This window comes from Scyliorhinus canicula, chromosome 9 (genome assembly GCF_902713615.1).
Source record: "Scyliorhinus canicula chromosome 9, sScyCan1.1, whole genome shotgun sequence".
Taxonomy (NCBI): Eukaryota; Metazoa; Chordata; class Chondrichthyes; order Carcharhiniformes; family Scyliorhinidae; genus Scyliorhinus; species Scyliorhinus canicula.
In genome coordinates this window covers 134274338-134295263 of record NC_052154.1, presented here as the reverse complement: position 1 = coordinate 134295263, position 20926 = coordinate 134274338, and the positions used below count along the sequence as shown (strand labels likewise).

The following is a 20926-nucleotide window of genomic DNA, read 5'->3' as shown; positions in this document are numbered from 1 at the left end:
GACGTTCTTGAGCACATTATCATAGGGAATGACAAGGTCTTGGCGGGCTTAAAAGTGGACAAATCTCCAGGTCCGAATGAATTGTGTCTCAAACTGCTGTGAGAGGCGAGGGAGGAGATTGCCGGGGTTCTGATCCAAATTTTTAATTCCTCTCTGACCATGGGAGAGATGCCAGAGGACTAGAGAACAGCTAATGTGGTCCCACTTTTTCAGAAATGTTGTAGAGACAAATCAGGGAACTGCAGGCCAGTGAGTCTCACGTCAGTGGTTGGGAAACTACTAGAGAAGATTCTGAAGGAGAGAATCTATCTCCACTTGGAAACATAAGGTTTGATCAAGGATAGTCAGCATGGCTTTGTCAGAGGGAGGTCATGCCTAACAAATTTGATTGAATTTTTTGAGCATGTAACCAAGTGTGTAAATAAGGGTAGTGTAGTTGATGTGGTTTACATAGATTTCAGCAAAGCCTTTAACAAGGTCTCACATGGGAGACTTATTAAGAAGGCAAAATGCACATGGCACACAGGGTGATTTGATACAGTGGATTCATAATTCGCTTAGCGGCAGGAGACAAAAGGTGATGATAGATGGCTGCTTTAGTGTCCGGAAGCCAGTGACCAGTGGCATACCACAGGGATCCATGCTGGGCCCCCTATTGTTTGTCATTTATATATATTAGATGACTATGTGGGGGGTAGGATCAGTAAGTTTGCGGACGACACAAAGATTGGCTGGGTGGTTAACAGTGAGGTTGAGTGTCTTGGGTTACAGGAAGATATAGACGGGATGGTCAAATGGGCGGATAAGTGGCAGATGGAATTTAACCCTGAAAAGTGCGAGGTGATACACTTTGGAAGGAGTAATTTGACAAGGAAGTATACTATGAAATGTCTGACACTGGGAAGTTCCAAAGAACAAAGGGACCTTGACGTGTTTGTCCATAGATCTCTGAAGGCTGAAAGGCTGGTTAATAGGATGGTGGAAAGGGCATATGGGACACTCGCTTTTATCAATCGGGGCATAGATTACAAAAGCGGGGAGGTCATGATGGAGTTATATAGAACTTTGGTGAGGTCACAGCTGGAGTATTGTGTTCAGTTTTGGTCACCACATTATAGGAAGGATGTAATTGCACTGGAGGGGTTGCAGAGAAGATTCACCAGAATGTTGCCTGGGATGGAACGTTTAAATTATAAAGAGAGATTGGATAGGCTTGGGTTGTTTTCTCTGGAGAGAGAAGACTGAGGAATTACCTGATCGAGGTGTACAAGATTATGAGCGGCATGGACAGAGTGGATAGGGAGCAGCTGTTCTCCTTAGTTGAAGGGTCAGTTATGATGGCACACAAGTTCAAAGTGAGGGGTGGAAGGTTTAGAGGGGATTTGAGGGAATACATTTTTACCCAGAGAGTGGTGACGGTCTGGGATGGTGGCAGAGGTGGGATTCCACACATCCTTTAAAACATTCCTGGATGAGTACTTGGCACACTATAACATTCAAGGCTATGTGCCAAGTGCTGGCAAATGGGTTAGGTGGGCAGGGCAGGGCCTTTCATGCATCACTGCAGACTCGATGGGCCGAAGGGCCTCTTCTGCACTGTAGTATTCTGTGATTCTTTGAAAAGGGCGGGGGAGGTGTTAGACATTAGATAGTAGTTAACCTGTTGTTTTTGTTGCCTACTTAATTATAGTTTCTGTTAAACAAAGTTAATTGTGTTTCAATTTACAAACTTAGTGACTGTAGTTATTCGGCAGTCACAGACCCCTGGTGTTTTAAAAAGTTGCGACTCTGAATCAAGTCGGCCTGGAATTAACCGTGCACTGGCCCAGGGTGTCATTACACCATCAATTTAAAAGTCTTAGTTTTAGAAAGATCTTTCTTTAAAAGGTTGGTTATCTTTATTTTAGCTTCTATTTGAATTCAGTCATATTTATTTATTTCACTCTGTAAAATTTTAAATTAAGAATGAAAAATATTAAGTGCTTTTGATTTGTCGGTATGCTGTGTGGATATTTCAATCGACATTACTGTTGCAGGTCAAGAGAACCCCTTAACTTGGCACCAAATTTAAACTGTTATCAGGAAAGAGAGAAAAGATGCCATGGAGATTACTAGACCTTCAAGGTTAACACCACGTGCCCTTACTTTGCTACAGACTGAAAAATCCTTTGTTAACATCTGGTCATGCCTAATGGCCAAGCCATCAAATACTGTGCTGGTCTGACACTGAGCCAGGCAGACCAGGAAAATTGCTGGTTTTGATCCCCAATATCTACTGAGTTAACTTTTAACCAGGGTGTTAGAAATGGCCTCCTTGCCGATAAGGTATAAAGGAGAAAATCAACCAGACTTCTGCCTCCTGATTATTATCCAGTGGCTCCTGCGGGATTTTCATGTCAGATGTAATAATGCGAAAATGCTTGCTGCCTAAGCTCACATGGGAACACTTGGCGGTGATATTAAAAACTTGCCAATGGCATTGCAACTGAAGAGGGAAGAAAATCAGGATCATAACACTGTGCAGAGTCAAGCAAACATGAATTTGTTGTTGGACTCCAGCTGAGATTTTGTTTATCTGCCAAAGTTGCACTCTATCTTCAGATGTCTTCTATGTTTACTCCCTCACCTTCAAACACTTATCTAGTTCACTTGCACATGCTCAAAAGGCACGCTTGCAGTATTTCTTTTCACTTGCAACAATTCAAAACCACAATTATTCTGTCTGAATTTCAGTTTTTTTTTTAATGACTGGACATTTCCACCAAATCCCATCTGCAGGTATCTGGATGAAAATTACTGTTGACTGTTGAAGTTTAAGTTATAGATAAATGAGTTCTAGAGCAATGCTCATTATAACAGTGAAAGGTCAAACTTTACAATATAATTGAATTAATTAATCACTTTGCTGCTAGGAATTAGTGGATTCTGATGGAATTTACCATTTGTTTTCATCCCCAGCGGAGTGCACAGTAATGGGCATCCCCAGCATCACCACGAACCTCTCGGGTTTTGGGTGCTTTATGCAGCAACATATTGCTGATCCAGCAGCATACGGTAGGTATTATGGTTACTTTACACATCCCTGAAGATTGACAATGTGCAATATTTTAACCATACCTAATGATGCTAACATCAACTGTTAACAAGTTTGCCCTTATTGCTGAATTCAGGCGCCCACAGTATTCTTGCAGAGCTAGGAGGAGCACCGTAGACATCTAACTTTTAAAAAGTTTTACGACCTCTCAAGTCATCTCGGTTTATTAAGTTTTATTTATATTGATTATCAATTGACCACTCAAAACCTGCTGTATCAAGAGGAATGCTGAGTCGATGTGAACCTAATTTTGTGTTAGGGTCCTGCAACTAACATTAGGACCCGTATTTAGATGTGCATGGCTCCTAACATCTATTTCAAGTAAGTGACTAGTCGCAATAAAAATGCCCTTTTCCAATATTGCAGCTGGCTTATTTGTAGGGAAGACCTGAAAGCGAAGGGGTGATCCTAAAACCCATCATCAGCGACTAAGGTCAATAAAAATCCAGGCCTCTGTTTCAACAGCCAAGTGCAAACCTGGCCTGCTTCAACATTTATGCTCACCAGCAATGGTCACATGCACCACTCTGCTCCTTAACACAGATTAGCTGACCCTATTGATTAATCAGGCATTTTGAGTGTTTTTAAAAATTATTTCATGGAATGTAAGCATCACTGACGACATCAGCATTTGTTGTCCATTCCTAATTTCCTGCAATTGAGTGGCTTGCTAGGTTATTTTGGAGGAAATTAAGGGGCAACCACTTAATATTATATTATATTAATAATCTTTATTGTCACAAGTAGGCTTACATTAACACTGCAATGAAGTTGTTGTGAAAAGCCCCTAGTCGCCACAGTAATGGGCATCACCACCAACCTCTGGTTTTGGGTGCTTTATGCAGAAACATATTGCTGATCCAGCAACGTAAGGTAGGGTATGCCTGTTCTCCCTCCCATGGAGGGAGAATTCAGCACGTTCAAATTACCTAACAACACGTCTTTCGGGACTTGTGGGAGGAAACCGGAGCACCCGGAGGGAACCCATGCCGACACAGGGAGAACGTGCAGACTCCGCACAGACAGTGACCCAAGCCAGGAATCGAACTTGGGACACTGGCACTGTGAAGCAACAGTGCTAACCACTGTGCTACCGTGCTGCCCCATTGCTGTGGCATTATCGTGGGTCTGGAGCCACATATAGTCCAGACCAGATAGGAATGGTAGATTTCTTTTCCTGAGGACAGTAGAGAATCAGATGAGTATTTGCAACAATAGATAATAGTTTCATGGTCACCATTACTCTAGCTTTATAATCCCGATTTATTTATTGAATTTAAATTCCACCAGCTGTCATTGTTTAAATCCCTATCCCCAGAGCATTAGCCTGGACCTCTCCAGTGACACTACCATTTTGCCACCGTGTCCCCGTGTGTATCCTTTTATTTTTCTTGTCCCTTTAAATTTAAACCTGAAAATAATTAAATAATAACAAAGAAAAGTTTTAAGAAGTGGAATAACAATTGTGTCTCCCATGCCAGGGTTTCTTTTAATAATTTGCATTCTTTCAGCTGAAAGTAACAAACTGAGGAGTTGTTTGCCAACAGTCATGTGTTTAAAATTTAATTACAATGAGCAATTGAGTAGAGAAGGATTGACGTATTCTACCTTTGTACAGATCGCTAATTCGCTAATTCAATAACACACAGCAATGGGGGCGGACTGGCTTTTTGTACATAATGTAGGTTCCATCTTACCTTCTTTTGTCTGGTATTTTTTTCTCTTAAGGTAATTGTATTACTGATCACTGCATGGGGCCATGGCTTTTAATAATATAATCACTAGTTAGAAACAGCTCTCTCCTCAGCATGCTGTGCAACTTCAAATTGGCCTGGTTAGAAGGCAAGCAGTGCCCAAAGGGGACATGTACCTTGTGTAATAGCATTAGAGAAACAACCAGTCAAAGCCCAGGCCTTTGTTAATAAAATTACTTTCAATGGCACTAATGGCACAAGCAAGTTGGATAATACCTTACATTTCCTCCCAAGTAAATAATTGTTCAGCCTCACTAAAACTGCATTCAAAAATAACTAAATCTAGTTTCCAGTGAAGGCTGCTTTAGAGATCGGATACAAATAGCATCATTAAAAACCTTATAAAGAACAACAGACAATTTGTATTTTGGAGAATTGTACAGAACAGGAAAAGAACATTTGATCAATCATGCAGCCACAAGCGTATTTCATCCACTCCTTGATTTGTTATCGATAAGACAGACACCGAGATGTGGAGATTACTACAGGTGCTGTACATTAGAGGAAATAATGGAGCTGCTGTATATTAGGAAGAATAATATGTCTACTGAATATTATAGAGATGCAATATCTAAGCAAGAACAATACATGTGCAGAATGTCACTGAGAATGGTACATGCGCAGTTTCATAGCACAGATGAAATAGACACGATGTGTGGGGCATGATATGTAAATGAGAATGATACAAGCAAATAGGTGTACCTACTACCTGGGGGTGCAGGTTGCTCAGGATTGTGGAGGGGGGGGTGCTCTGTAGGTACAACATTTCCAGTTTGGGGGAGAGGGTGAAAGCTGATCTGGCAAGGTGGGATGGTCTCCCTCAGTCACTGGTGGGTCGGGTACAAGCGGTTAAAATGAATGTGCTGCCGCAATTCTTGTTTATTTTCCAATGCCTGCTGATTTTCCTGCCAATGGCATTTTTTAGTGAGATTGAAGGGACGATTACCTCGTTCATATGGGATGGGAAGGTGGTCAGAATTAGAAAGGTGCTACTACAGAGAGAAAACAGGCAGGGGGTTTGGGTCTTCCTAACCTGACGTATTATTACTGGGCGGCGACTGTGGAGAAGGTACGGAACTTGGTCACAGTGGTTGACTCCCAATGGGTCAGAATGGGGGAGAGTTTGTGTAGGGGGTCGGAATTGAAGGCACTAGAGACAGCGCCGCTCCCGACGGCCCCGGGGAGATTCTCAATGAGCCCGGTAGTAGCATCGTTGAGAATTTGGAGCCAGTTTCGCCAGCACTTCAGGTTGGGGGCAGGGTCAAGGGAAATGCCGATTTGTGGGAACCATAGGTTTGAGCCAGTGAAGTGGGATGGATATTTTCAGAGATGGGAGGAAAAAGGAATTAGGACATTAAAAGATTTGTTTCTTGGGAGTTGGTTTGCAGGATTGAAGGAGCTGGAAGTGAAGTATGGGCTGGAGCAGGGGGAAATGTTTAGATACATGCAGGTTCGAGATTTTGCCAGAAAGGAGATACAGAGCTTCCCAGTAGAGCTGGCTTCCACATTGCTGGAGGAGGTGCTGACGACAGGGGGCCTGGAGAAGGGGTAGTATCGGCAGTTTACGGCGCTATTGTGGAAGAGGAAAAGACGCCATTGGAAGGGATCAAGGCAAAGTGGGAGGAAGAGTTGGGAGAGGGTATGGAGGAGGGGTTCTGGTCTGAGGTGCTCCGGAGGATGAATGCCTCCACCTCGTGTGCGAGGTTGGGGCTGATACAGCTGAAGGTGGTGTATAGAGCACACCTTAAAAGGGCGAGGATGAGCTGGCTCTTTGAGGGGGTTGAAGATGTGTGTGAACATTGCAGGGGGAGGATATGTTTTGGTCCTGTCCAAAGTTGAAGGATTACTGGAAGGAGGTTTTTAGGATAATCTCTAAAGTGGTGCACGTTAACTGGACCTGGGCCCTCGAGAGGCAATATTCGGGGTGTCGGACCAGCCGGGGTTGGAAATGGGTGCGGAGGCAGATGTTGTAGCCTTTGCCTCGTTGATCGTCCAAAGGAGGATCCCGCCCTGGCGTGGCGGGGGGGCCTGCTGGAATTCTTGATGCTTGAGAAGGTCAAATTTGAACTAAGGGGAAGGATGGAGGGGTTTTATCATTCATGAGCGTTTTTCATTATGCACTTTGGAGAATTGAATTATATCAAACATTTGGGGGGCGGGTGCTGGGAAGGTTGGGGGGAGAGCGATTGTACGTATTAATGGTGATTATTAACTCCTGATTCCTTTTGTCATTTGTTTATGTTAACATGGGGGCTAATGTTTGGGGCTTCGGTGGGGGGTGGGATCGTTGTTATTGATATGGGCATTGACATTGCATTTGTTACTGATTATTGTTTATTGTTGGGTGTAAATTTGGGAGAAAATGTGAAAAAGGAGAATAAAAATATATTTTTTTAAAACACCTCGGACTGCAGCTGTTAAAGAAGGCAGCTCACTACCACCTTCTGAAGGGTAACTGGGGATGGGCAATAAATGCTGGCCTAGCCAACAATGCCCACATCCCATAAATTATTTTTTTTAAACTGTAATAATGAGAAAAACAGGCATGGTATGCCAGTTCTAATTAAAGAGGTGTAATATATTAGTGAGAATAAACAAATTTATGAGATTAGCAGACATGGTATATCAGGACAGATGATGTGGGTGCAGTGTATTAGTGTGAATAATATAGATACAGTTTATTAATAAAAATGTGGATTACTGGGGGAAAAACAAGCTCAGGAACCAGCATATCAGGGGGTCAGCGAAGATTGTGGGAACATTGAAGAAAATTGCTGAGAAGGGATTGAAATGGTACAGTTGTGGAGACAGAGAGGGAATGTGGTCTGATGAGTGATGGAGGTGAGAGTGCCAGGAAGAGAGAAAGGCCTAAGACCAGATGGAACAATGTGGTGATGAGACAATTAAATGCAGTGGGATTGGAAGAGGCATGGATATCCTGAGAGATGGAGATGGATGATCACCAGCATTGCGGCAGCTCCAAAGTAAAATGGTAGAGGCTGAAAGAAAAAGAGCAGTATGTTCGCAAGAATAATCAAGAGCAGTATTTAGGCATTAATAATACAAGCACGGTATATTCAAGAGAACAAGAGGCACCGTATAACAATGCGAATGATATTGGCTCATAAACTCTTGCAGGTGCAGTATATTAGTGAGAATTATGCAGATGGATGTATCAGTGCGCATAATAAGGATGCAGTAATTGCTGTGAATGATATGGGTGCAATATATTACTGACAAAGATATGGGTGCAGCATATTAATCAGAATGATATGAGTGAAGTATATTACTGTGAATGATATGGATTCAGTTTATTAGACATAATATTACAGGCAGAGTATATTGCAGAGAATGATATGGGTGCAGCATATTAATCAGAATGATATAGGTATATTACTGTGAATAATATGTGTGGAGTATATTATTGTGAAGAATATGGGTGCAGTATATTACTGAGAACGATATGGGTACAATATATTGGATAGTATTATACAAGCAGAGTATATTTCTGACAATGACATGGGTGCAGAATATTAAAGAGAATGATATCAGTGCAGCATAGTTCTATGAATGATATGGGTGCAGTATAATGCTGTGAATGATAAGGGTGCAGCATATTAATGAGAATGATATGGGCGCAGTATATTTCTGAATAATATTGGTGCGATATATTACTGAGAATAGTACGAGTGCAGTATATTACTGAGAATGATACAGATGTATATTGCTGAGAATGATATGAGTGCAGGACAGCACGGTGGTGCAGTGGTTAGCACTGCTGCCTCATGGTGCCAAGGACCCATGTTCGATCCCGGCCTCGGGTCACTATCCATGTGGAGTTTGCATATTCGCCCTTTGTCTGCATGGGTCTCACCCCCACAACCCAAAAAGATGGGCAGAGCAGGTGGATTGGCTACTTTAAGTTGCCCCTTAATTGGAAAAAAAAGAATTGGGTACTCTAAATTTACATTAAAAAATAAATTTTTAAAAAGAGAATGATATGAGTGCACTATAATACTGAGACTGATACAGATGCAGTATATTATTGAGAATGATACAGATGCAGTATATTGCTGAGCATAATACAGATTCAGTATATTATTGAGAATGATACAGACGCAATATATTTCTGAGCATGATACAGATTCAGTATATTACTGTGAATGATATGACTGCAGTATATTACTAAAAATGATACAAATGCAGTACATTACTGAGAATGATATGAGTGCAGTATAGTACCAAGATGATACATTTGCAGTATACTACTGAGAATGATACAGATGCAGTATATTGAGAATGATATGAGTGCAGTATATTACTGAGAATGATACTGATACAGTATACTACTGAGAACGATATGGGGGCAATATATTACTGAGAACGATATGGGGGCAATATATTACTGAGAACGATATGTCTGCAGTGTATTACTGAGAATGATACGAGTTCAGTATACTGAGAATGATATGAGTGCAGTATATTAGTGAGACTGACACGGGTGCAGTATAATTGTGAAATTTGAACGGGTGTAGTATAGTAGGGAGAATCAAACGGGTTCAGTATATTTGAACATTATACAGGTGCAGTATGTTAGTGAGAATGATACAGGTGCAGTATATTTGTGAGAATGTGTGCGGTATTATACTGAGAATGATACAGGTGTCGTATATTAGTGAGAATGATACAGGTGCAGTGTATTAGTGAGAATGATACGGGTGCAGTATATTAGTGAGAATGATACAGGTGCAGTATATTAGTGAGAATGATACGGGTGCAGTATATTAGTGAGAATGATACAGGTGCAGTATATTAGTGAGAATGATACAGGTGCAGTGTATTAGTGAGAATGATACAGGTGCCGTATATTAGTGAGAATGATACAGGTGCCGTATATTAGTGAGAATGATACAGGTGCAGTGTATTAGTGAGAATGATACAGGTGCCGTATATTAGTGAGAATGATACAGGTGCAGTATATTAGTGAGAATGATACAGGTGCCATATATTATTAATATATTTGGGGCCTCACGGTAGCATGGTGGTTAGCATCAATGCTTCACAGCTCCAGGGTCCCAGGTTCGATTCCCGGCTGGGTCACTGTCTGTGTGGAGTCTGCACGTCCTCCCCGTGTGTGCGTGGGTTTCCTCCGGGTGCTCCGGTTTCCTCCACAGTCCAAAGATGTGCGGGTTAGGTGGATTGGCCATGCTAAATTGCCCGTAGTGTAAGGTTAATGGGGGGATTGTTGGGTTACGGGTATATGGGTTACGTGGGTTAAGTAGGGTGATCATTGCTCGGCACAACATCGAGGGCCGAAGGGCCTGCTCTGTGCTGTACTGTTCTATGTTCTATTAGTGAGAATGATACAGGTGCCGTATATTAGTGAGAATGATACAGGTGCCGTATATTAGTGAGAATGATACAGGTGCCGTATGTTAGTGAGAATGATACAGGTGTCGTATATTAGTGAGAATGATACAGGTGCAGTATATTAGTGAGAATGATACAGGTGTCGTATATTAGTGAGAATGATACAGGTGCTGTATGTTAGTGAGAATGATACAGGTGCCGTATATTAGTGAGAATGATACAGGTGCAGTATATTATTGAGAATGATACAGGTGCCGTATATTATTGAGAATGATACAGGTGCAGTGTATTAGTGAGAATGATACAGGTGCCGTATATTAGTGAGAATGATACAGGTGCCGTATATTAGTGAGAATGATACAGGTGCAGTATATTAGTGAGAATGATACAGGTGTCGGATATTAGTGAGAATGATACAGGTGCTGTATATTAGTGAGAATGATACAGGTGCTGTATGTTAGTGAGAATGATACAGGTGCCGTATATTAGTGAGAATGATACAGGTGCAGTATATTATTGAGAATGATACAAGTGCCGTATATTAGTGAGAATGATACAAGTGCCGTATATTAGTGAGAATGATACAAGTGCCGTATATTAGTGAGAATGATACAGGTGCAGTATATTAGTAAGAATGATACAGGTGCCGTATATTAGTGAGAATGATACAGGTGCAGTATATTAGCGAGAATGATACAGGTGCCGTATATTAGTGAGAATGATACAGGTGCAGTATATTAGTAAGAATGATACAGGTGCCGTATATTAGTAAGAATGATACAGGTGCCGTATATTAGTGAGAATGATACAGGTGCCGTATATTAGTAAGAATGATACAGGTGCAGTATATTAGTGAGAATGATACAGGTGCAGTGTATTAGTGAGAATGATACAGGTGCCGTATATTAGTGAGAATGATACAGGTGCCGTATATTAGTGAGAATGATACAGGTGCCGTATATTAGTGAGAATGATACAGATGCTGTATATCAGTGAGAATGATACAGGTGCCGTACATTAGTGAGAATGATACAAGTGCCGTATATTAGTGAGAATGGTACAGGTGCCGTATATTAGTGAGAATGATACAGGTGCCGTATATTAGTGAGAATGGTACAGGTGCCGTATATTAGTGAGAATGATACAAGTGCCGTATATTAGTGAGAATGATACAGGTGCCATATATTAGTGAGAATGGTACAGGTGCCGTATATTAGTGAGAATGATACAAGTGCCGTATATTAGTGAGAATGATACAGGTGCCGTATATTAGTGAGAATGGTACAGGTGCCGTATATTAGTGAGAATGATACAGGTGCCGTATATTAGTAAGAATGATACAGGTGCCGTATATTAGTGAGAATGATACAGATGCCGTATATTAGTGAGAATGATACAGGTGCCGTATGTTAGTGAGAATGATACAGGTGCAGTATATTAGTGAAAATGATACAGGTGCCGTATATTAGTGAGAATGATACAGGTGCAGTATATTAGTGAGAATGATACAGGTGCAGTATAGTAGTGAGAATGATACAGATGCCGTATATTAGTGAGAATGATACAGGTGCAGTATATTAGTGAGAATGATATGAGAGAAATATATTACTGAGGTGTTACTATAAGTGGTTCACGTGCACCACTTTAGAGATGACCCTGAACACCTCCTTCCAGTAATCCACCAGCGTTGGACAGGACCAAAACATATGAACGTGGTTTGCGCGCGCACACACACACACACACACACACACACCCCCCCCCCCCCCCCCCCCCCCCCCCCCCCACCCCGCAACGTTCACACACGTCTTCTACCCCCTCAAAGAGCCGGCTCATCCTCGCCCTTGTAAGGTCCGCTCTATACACCACCTTCAGCTGTATCAGCCCCAACCTCGCACACAAGGTGGAGGCATTCACCCTCTGGAGCACCTCACAACAGAACCCCTCCTCCATACACTCTCCCAGCTCTTCCTCCCACTTTGTCTTGATCTCTTCTAGTGGCGCCTTCTCCTCCTCCAAAATAGCCCCGTAAACCGCCGATACTACCCCTTTCTCCAGTTCCACCTGTCGTCAGCACCTCCTCCAGCAATGTGGAAGTCAGCTCTACTGGGAAGCTCTGTATCGCGTTTCTGGCAAAGTCTCGAACCTGCATATATCTAAATATTTCCCCCTGCTCCAGCCCATACTTCACTCCCAGCTCCTTCAATCCCGCAAAACGACCCCCAAGAAATAAATCTTTTAGTGTATTAACTCCTTTTTCCTCCCATCTCCGAAAATTTCCATCCCACTTCCATGGCTCAAATCTATGGTTCCCCCAAATCGGCATTTCCTTTCACCCTGCTCGAAACCCGAAGTGCTGTCGAAACTGCCTCCAAGTTCTCAACGAAGCTATTATTACCGCATTCCCTGTGTATCTCCCCGGGGCCATCGGGATAGGATTCAGTATGTTAATGAGGATTATATGAGTACCATATTAGCACGAATAATATGGTTAGGGTAGTATATTGGTGTGAATAAAATGGGCAGCATCTTAGCGTGAATAATATGGGTGCAGTATATTAATGTGAAATATATGAAGCAGTATATTAGTGTGAATAAAATGGGTGCAGTATATTAGCATGAATTATTGGGTAGTATGTTAGTATGAATTATGTGTGGCAGTATATTAGTGTGAATGATTTTGGTGTAGTATATTAGTGTGAATAATATCAGGCAGTATAGCGCTGTGGTTAATATGGGTGCAATCTATTAGCGCGAATGATTTGGATGCAGTATATTAGTGTGAATATCGGGCAGTATATTGGTGTGAATTATATGCGGCAGCACATTAATGAGAATAAAATGAGTGCAGAATATTAGCATGAATCATATGGGGCAGTATATTTATTTGAATTATATGCGGCGGCTTATGAGTGAATAATGAGTGCAGTATGATAGTGTGAATAACATAGGTGAATAATATGGGGCAGCATATTAGTATGAATAATATGGTTGTGTATATTAATGTGTAAAATATAGAAGCGGTGTAATTGTGTAAATAATATTGGGAAGTATATTAGATTGAATAATATGAGTGCAGTATATTAGTGTGAATAATATTGGGCAATATATTAGTGTGAATTATATGTGTTAGTATATTGGTGTGAATGATATTGGTGCAGCATATTAGCATGAATAATATGGGACCATACATTTGCCTGAATTATATGCAGCAGTATATTAGCATGAATTTATGAGTGTAGTGAAGCAGTGTGAATGATATGGGTGCAGTATATTAGTGTGAATGGTACGGGTGCAGTATATTAGTGAGAATGATACAGGTGCCGTATATTAGTGTGAATGATACAGGTGCCGTATATTAGTGAGAATGATATGGGTGCAGTATATTAGTGAGAATGATATGGGTGCAGTATATTAGTGAGAATGATATGGGTGCAGTATATTAGTGAGAATGATATGGGTGCAATATATTAGTGTGAATGATATGGGTGCAATATATTAGTGAGAATGGTACGGGTGCAATATATTAGTGGGAATGGTACGGGTGAAGTACATTCGTGAAAATAATACGGGAGAGGTCTATTAGTGGGAATGATATTGATTCAGCATCTTTCTGTGACTAACATGCGGTATATTAGTATGAATAACATGGGACATTATTTAGTGTGAATAATCTCTGACATTATGGGAGCGAGTGAACCAAATGGAAATAATCTCTGACATTATGGGAGCGAGTGAACCAAATGGAAATAATCTCTGACATTATGGGAGCGAGTGAACCAAATGGGAACTATGTCCCAGAGCGAGCACATTTAGCCGTGTATTTCCCTGCGCTCAGAGCGGCGAGAAACACAATGCTATCTAATGCGACTCCGGTTTAGATACAGAGCCTCAGTGGGTGACCTGCCACCCAGGCTGCACATCCCGTTTCCTGCACTGAGGAGGCCGCTCGCCGAATCTCACCGTACTGGGAGAGATCGGGATGCTAATTTTAAGGCCAAAGCCCCAACTCACCTATAAGAGGGTCCTCAGTCACCCCCACCTCGCATGCACAGGGCACCCCCGGGCCCAATCACGCCGTGCAAAAAATGCCAGATTGGCACCTTGGCACTGCCAGCCAATACCCCTGCCATCTGGAAATTCCACCTGGGCATCTTGGCAAGACCAGGCTGGCACCCTGCCCGGAGGGAAAGCACCTGGGCGCCTGTAATCCCCTAGATGACCCCGCGGAGTGCCGTTCCGTCCGGTCCCTGTTAGTGAAGACCAGTACTGAACAGCGCTTGTCCAAGATCTCCAAGGCAAAGGGAATAGTTCCCAATGTCTTGGTTCCTTCAGGGAACTGCATATTAGAGAGAGACTAGCTGTCTCGCTGTAATATGTAGATTTGCCACAATGGGTGGACTTCACATCGCAACATCTAGCGAGATCGCATTAGATCTCACAAGACATGGCGAGCCACGTGGATTCTAGAAGCAGGGTCTTCTATCATTTACCGGCCACGTTTTACCGCAGTACGCTGCTTTTTGGGCGCAGTGTGGCTAGTAGATCGCACCCTATGTTATTGTGAATAATATGGGTGAAGTATATTAGTATGAATAATATGGGGCCAGTATTTAGTGTGAATAATATTGATACAGTATATTAGTGTGAATAATGTCAGACAGTTTAATATGAATAATATGGGTGCAGTATGTTAGTGTGAATAGTATTGGTACAGTATATTGGTGTGAATAATATGGGTGCATTATGTTAGTGTGAATAGTATTGGTACAGTATATTGGTGTGAATAATATGGGTGCAGTATGTTAGTGTGAATAATCAGACAGTATGTTTGTGTCAAAAATAAGGGGCAGTATATTAGTGTGAATAATATCAGTCAGTTTATTAGTATGAATATAAGGGGCAGTATATTAGTGTGAATAATATCCGACAGTATATTGGTATAAATAATGTGCGTACAGTATGTTATTTTGAATAGTATGCAGTATGGGTGCAGTATGTTAGTGTGAATAATATCAGACAGCAAATTAGTGTAAATCGTATGGGTGAAGTATATTAGCATGAATAATAAGGGGCAGTATAATAATATGAATTATATGTGGCAGTACAGGTGTAGTTTATGACTGTGAATAATTTGGGGAGGATATTAGCCTGACTAATATAGATACAGTATAATAATGTGAATAATATCCAACAGTATGTTAGTTGAATAATATGGGTGCAATACACGAGTGAGAATAATATTGAGCAGTATATTAGTGAGAATAACATAGGTGCAGGACATAAGTGAGAATAATATAGGTGCGTATATTTGTGTGAATAATACATGTGCAGTATATTAATGGGAATTTTACAACTGGAATAAATTAGTAAGAATATTGCAGCTATAATTCATTACTTTGAATGATGAATGCAATACATTATGCAAATAATGCGAGTGGTGTTTATTACTGTAAATAACTCAAGTGTTTTATATGATTAGAACACAATGTCTTATTGAGTATCGAATGGTTAGCAATATCTTACAAAGACCATAGAATCATAGAATTTACAGTGCAGAAGGCGGACATTCGGCCCATCGAATCTGCACTGGCACTTGGAAAGAGCACCCTACCCAAGCCCATACCTCCACCCTATCCCCGAAACCCCACCCAACCTTTTTGGACACTAAGGGCAATTTGGCATGGCCAATCCACCTAACCTGCACATCTTTGGACTGTGGGAGGAAACCAAAGCACCCAGAGGAAACCCACGCAGACACGGGGAGATTGTGCAGACTCCGCACAGACAGTGACCTAAGCCGGAAATTGAACCTGGGACCCTGGAGCTGTGAAGCAACTGTGCTAACCACTGTGCTGCCCTGGCATTGGTATTTTTCTCATCTGCAATTTTTTTGCAGTACAGCATGATTTCCTCATCTTGTTTCATCGAGCCATTTTGATCTTAGTATCTCACCACAAACACTGTTTTCAGCCTTTATCAGGTGACTCTTAAGTGACAGTTTGGTTTAGGTTAGTCTTAGAAAATGGTAATGTAACATATTGTGCTATAGCACACCACTTTGCATGTGAGGTCTGTTATCCAATTTGGTTTCAAAATGAAGGGTTGTCCTATTTTGTGTAAGCCCGTCTGAACTTAGTCGCCTCCCATTAAAGAGACATTATGACTTATACTCGCTAGCTGGAAAAGCCCCAACCAACAACAGATTTTCAAAGGAAAAGAAATAAATCAAAGTAATAAAGTACAATGGCAAGAACATTCCACCCATTAACCTATAGTTAGATAGCCATCGTAACTTTAGCTATGTCAGTGATGTGAGTCACATTTTGAGCCTTGCTCTAATTTTTCAATAGAAAACTGTCCAAAACTGTCTTATTGGCGATTAATTGCCCTAAACATTAGATGACTGAGTTTAGGCTTCCTTTTCCCTCAGGGATTTACATCCTTGATCGTCGTTTTAGATGTCTGGATGACTCATGCAATCAACTGACCTCGTTCATGTACAGCTTCTGCCAACAGTCTCGTCGACAGCGCATTATTCAGAGGAATCGCACGGAGCGCCTCTCTGACCTGCTGGACTGGAAGTATCTAGGAAGGGTAAAGCTCAGCAATATTTCTCAGTCTTAAAATAATCATGCGTAACCTATTTTCAAATCCAATCAAGTGTTCGTGTTGTGTCGCTTTAAAAGCTCCAATGGCTTCATCATTTTCACACTTAATTTTCTTTGTTATGTTCTGATTTCATCGCTCATTGGGGGGGATTTTTGTGCACCTGCCGCCATTGCTGTCAGCAGAATTTTCCAGTTCCACTGCTGTTAACATGAATGCCAGACATTCAACTGTATATCTCTATCTTCTTCAAGACGATACCTGCTGTTGATACTTTTGCATTTTGAAATTTAGATACAAATGAGCCACAAATCTCCCTTTGCTTTAATGTTGGAAAATCTGAAAATATCCTCTCCAGACTCTGCCAGCAAACTACCCTGAATGTCACCTCAATCAGGGAACATGGAATCTCATACACTTGTTTGCCCCTGAACAGAGCTTCCTCTCCTGATCTGTGCTCTAATGAAGACTCGAGGTCCTGCCACCTCAGCATCTCAAGCCTCTATTGCTAAAACTCTCGTCCATGTGTTCATAATCTTAGGCTCAACGTCTCTCATTGTCTCCTGGCTAACCTCCCCATTTTAGCCCTCTATAAATTGTAACTCAATTGAAACATTGCTATCTAAATCCCAACAGTCTTATGTTCCCACCATTCCTGTCTTATTGCCCGGTTCCCGGGGGAAATTGGTTGAGAAACCCGACCCATCTAATTGTACTCGACGAAAGGATGTCGAAGGCCACGAAAAAGACTGTTGGAAAGAAGAGTATGAGTGGTAGTCCTTGATGGAGCCAGAGAGATGCGTAGCTCACGGGGAGAAAAGATGGCAGAGGGGACCTTGACAATGGGGCTGCTCCTATCAAAATAGCTAGCACCCCCTTCATCAGAGAATTGACCTGAAACTTCTCATCTTCCTTTTCAAATCCTTCCATGGCCTTACCTCACCCTGACTTAGTGGTTCCTCCTGTTTTACATGCCTGCACACATACTCCGCGTCTCTGGGAATCTCTATTGATAGCCCTCCACATAGACACCTTACTGAAGTTCAAAAGGCTTCTCCAAAACATTCTCTTTGACATGTTATCATGGCCTTTGCTGTCTCGTTATTCTACCTGCATATCCTCTTTGTTTTGCTCCTCGATGTAAAGCATTTTCAGACGTCTTTCTGTGCATGGATCGCACTACAGAATCATTGATGGTTTGTGTTGTCTCTGTATTTGAAAGGTTATCACCCAGAAAGAGAGTTATGTATTGTCTTTTTTGTTTTTTTTGTAAATGGAATGCCTTCTTGATTATCGTTTCAGTATTATGTACACGCGAGGCAGTTGGCATTAGCCAAGACTTTCCCAGATTCCTTCACGTCCTCACTCTGGGAGCCTGAGGTGGTAAGTAAAGCCTTTGTTTGTTGGCATAGTTGTTTGTTTATATTGTTAATTATTGCCTAATGTCAGGGCTTGCTCAAGAAGGAGATTTTCATCTTTATTGTTAGGTTACTTATTATCACTTTAAGGTCACTTGAAAAAATTATTACCAAATTTTAATGTCTTAGAATTATTTTTAAAGCTGAAATGTTTTTATTTGCGCCAAGGACATTGCACTAATATCTGTGATGCATTTTTGTGAATCTTTGTGCTCAAAGCTGTGTGCTGTTTCACATTCTGCAACTCTCAGCTCATAATAATACCCTATTTAATGATAGGGAATCAAACCCTTGTCATAATTTCCCTGTCCTTCAGTATTACATCGTCCATATCGTGATTTGGATAGTGAGGCTGTCCATTCTGCATTTACTTCCAATTTTTTTAGTGTTGCTCTTCATCAGCCATAAATCTTTTTTTGCCATGATGGTATTTATGTATTTCTATTCTTATATTTTAGAGAAGAATATATTTTACCTGGATCTTTAGCAAAGCGACAGTCATTACCAGATTGTTTCATTCAAACTTTTCCAAGTCAGCATGGTGCTCTGCATTTCTTGCAGTTGTTGCAAACTGGGCCAGTATAGATATGTGGAGCGCAGTGCCCATTAGAGAGCTCCATCGCAGTGCTGCAATGTGGGGGGGGGGAACATGCCCACTTTTCATGGTACTAGCTGCCCTATGGCAAGTTAAAAGGACCAGTGCAGATGGATGAATGAGTGAGTAGGTAAGGTGGTAGGGTGGGGTAAATAGGTGGGGTAAGTGAGTGAGGTAAGTGGATAGGTGTGCAGGGTGACACATGAGTCAGATGGTCGGGTGGCAGGTGGATCAGGTCAGGGGCGTGTAGTCTGGTGGCAGCCGTGCGAGTGATTGATGGGTTAGTTCTGTAGTTATCCCGGAGCGAGACTAGAATTTTTCTAACATTTCCGGGATAATTATTCGGGTAAGTCCTGAGGTCTCTGAGTCAGAGACCTTTGTGGAGGATCCGGGGCTGGAGGAGGAGTACAAACTTCCTGGCATTTCCGGACTTCCCCGGGGTACAGAATTGTATCGTGGGCCATTTCGATGTCTCATGATCCAAAAACCAGAAGATCTGAACCATGACCTCCCAAATATCTGCACAAAAATAATGTTGTGTATAAATTAAGTGAGCAAGGGTGTGAGGAGTTGGATAGGACCCTCAGTACCGAGTAATCAACAAGGTAGTACATCCAGGTATAGGAGAGGCTATTTGGCAGAGCACCTTGTCCCAGGATAGAACCCAAAACTTATTTTTCAACTTTATCCTTATTACTGTTAAAGCGACTACTTTGTCAAAGCTTTTCGTCTTGCGGGACTTCGGTGGCGGCATGTAGGAGAAAGTTGCACATAACGTAGCTGCCACCAGAGTCCTTGGTTTTTGGTCCTATTGCCCAGTTCCTGGGGAAACTGGTTGACAAACCCAACCCGTCTAATTGTACTCAACGAAAGGATGTCGAAAGCTGCGAAAAAGACTGTTGGAAAGAAGGGCACAAGTGGTAGTCCTTCAACGGAGCCAGAGAGTTGCGTAGCTCTCTGGGAGGAAAGGTGGCAGAGGAGACCTCGATGGGTGGACTGCTCCTATCACAGTAGAAGCGCTGACTAGTGTAATGGCACTCGAATGTGAGAAACAATTTGGCAAACACTTTGAAAGACAAGCAATGCCGATGATAGAGACACCCTCAAAAGATCCATTGAGGACATGCTGGGCCCAATAAGAAAGAAGTTGGGAATGACCTCTGAGGCCGTGAAAGAGCGTGGAGAGTTGCTGAAGCGAGTGGAAGGGATTTTGTCGTGGCACAGAGACCAAATAGCCTCGCTAGAAGCCAAGATGCCTAAGATGGAGGAGAGGAATAAAGCTCTGAGGGCAAAAGTCAAGGACCTGGAGAACAGGTTAAGGAGGGGAAACCTCAGGATCATGGGGTTGCCGGGGGAGTTGGAGGGCAAAGTTGTTGGGGGGATGAACAGATGTCCCCTCTTGAGCAGGATAGGGCCCAAAGAACACTCCAGCAGAGGCCCCCAGCGAATCAGCCACCACGGCTGGTGATAGTTCATTTCCATAGCTACCAGAAGATGGAGCGGGTCCTGAAATGGGCCAAAGGGAACCAGGATATGAGGTCGGAAAGAAATAAGCAAATTTATCAAGATGCCGGGGCAGTGCTCACAAAGAGGCATGCAGCCTTTAATAAGGTGAAGTTGACATTATTTAAAAGTGGAGTGCATTTTGGTGTGTTGTACCCGGTGAGATTGAGAGTTCCGCATAACTCAAAAGATCATGGCCGGGATTCTTCGAGCGACCACGCCGCAATCACACTCGACACGGGGGCGGAGATGGGGCGTCGGACCCCCGGCACCTTCCCGCGATTCTCCGGTGAATCACCGCCAGTCGCGCCCATTGAAAGATGCCCCCGCGCAATTCTCCCCGGACGACTGGCCGAGTTCCTGTTGGTGTGGTTCACGTATGGTTCCACCCGGCGGGAGCTCGGAGTTGCGGCTGCGGTGGCCGTCCTGTTGGGCGGGGATGGCGAGGGGATCTGTCACCGGGAGGGCCTCCACGACAGTCAGGCCCGCGATCGGGGGCCACTGATCGGCGGGGGCGTGTGATCTGGGGGGGGAGGCCTACTTCTTCGAGTGCTAATCACTCTGGACTTTTTTCTAGATTCTCCAT

At 42.5% G+C, this 20926-nt stretch overlaps 1 protein-coding gene across 1 annotated transcript in view; it reads left to right on the top strand.

Annotated features, from left to right (window-relative positions):
• LOC119971723 (glycogen [starch] synthase, muscle-like) overlaps positions 1–20926 on the top strand; it is a 162728-nt gene that overhangs the window by 126442 nt on the left and 15360 nt on the right. The window contains 3 exon segments of the mRNA XM_038807667.1: positions 2959–3054; positions 16649–16812; positions 18127–18207. Coding sequence (XP_038663595.1) covers positions 2959–3054; positions 16649–16812; positions 18127–18207 — 341 coding nt within the window.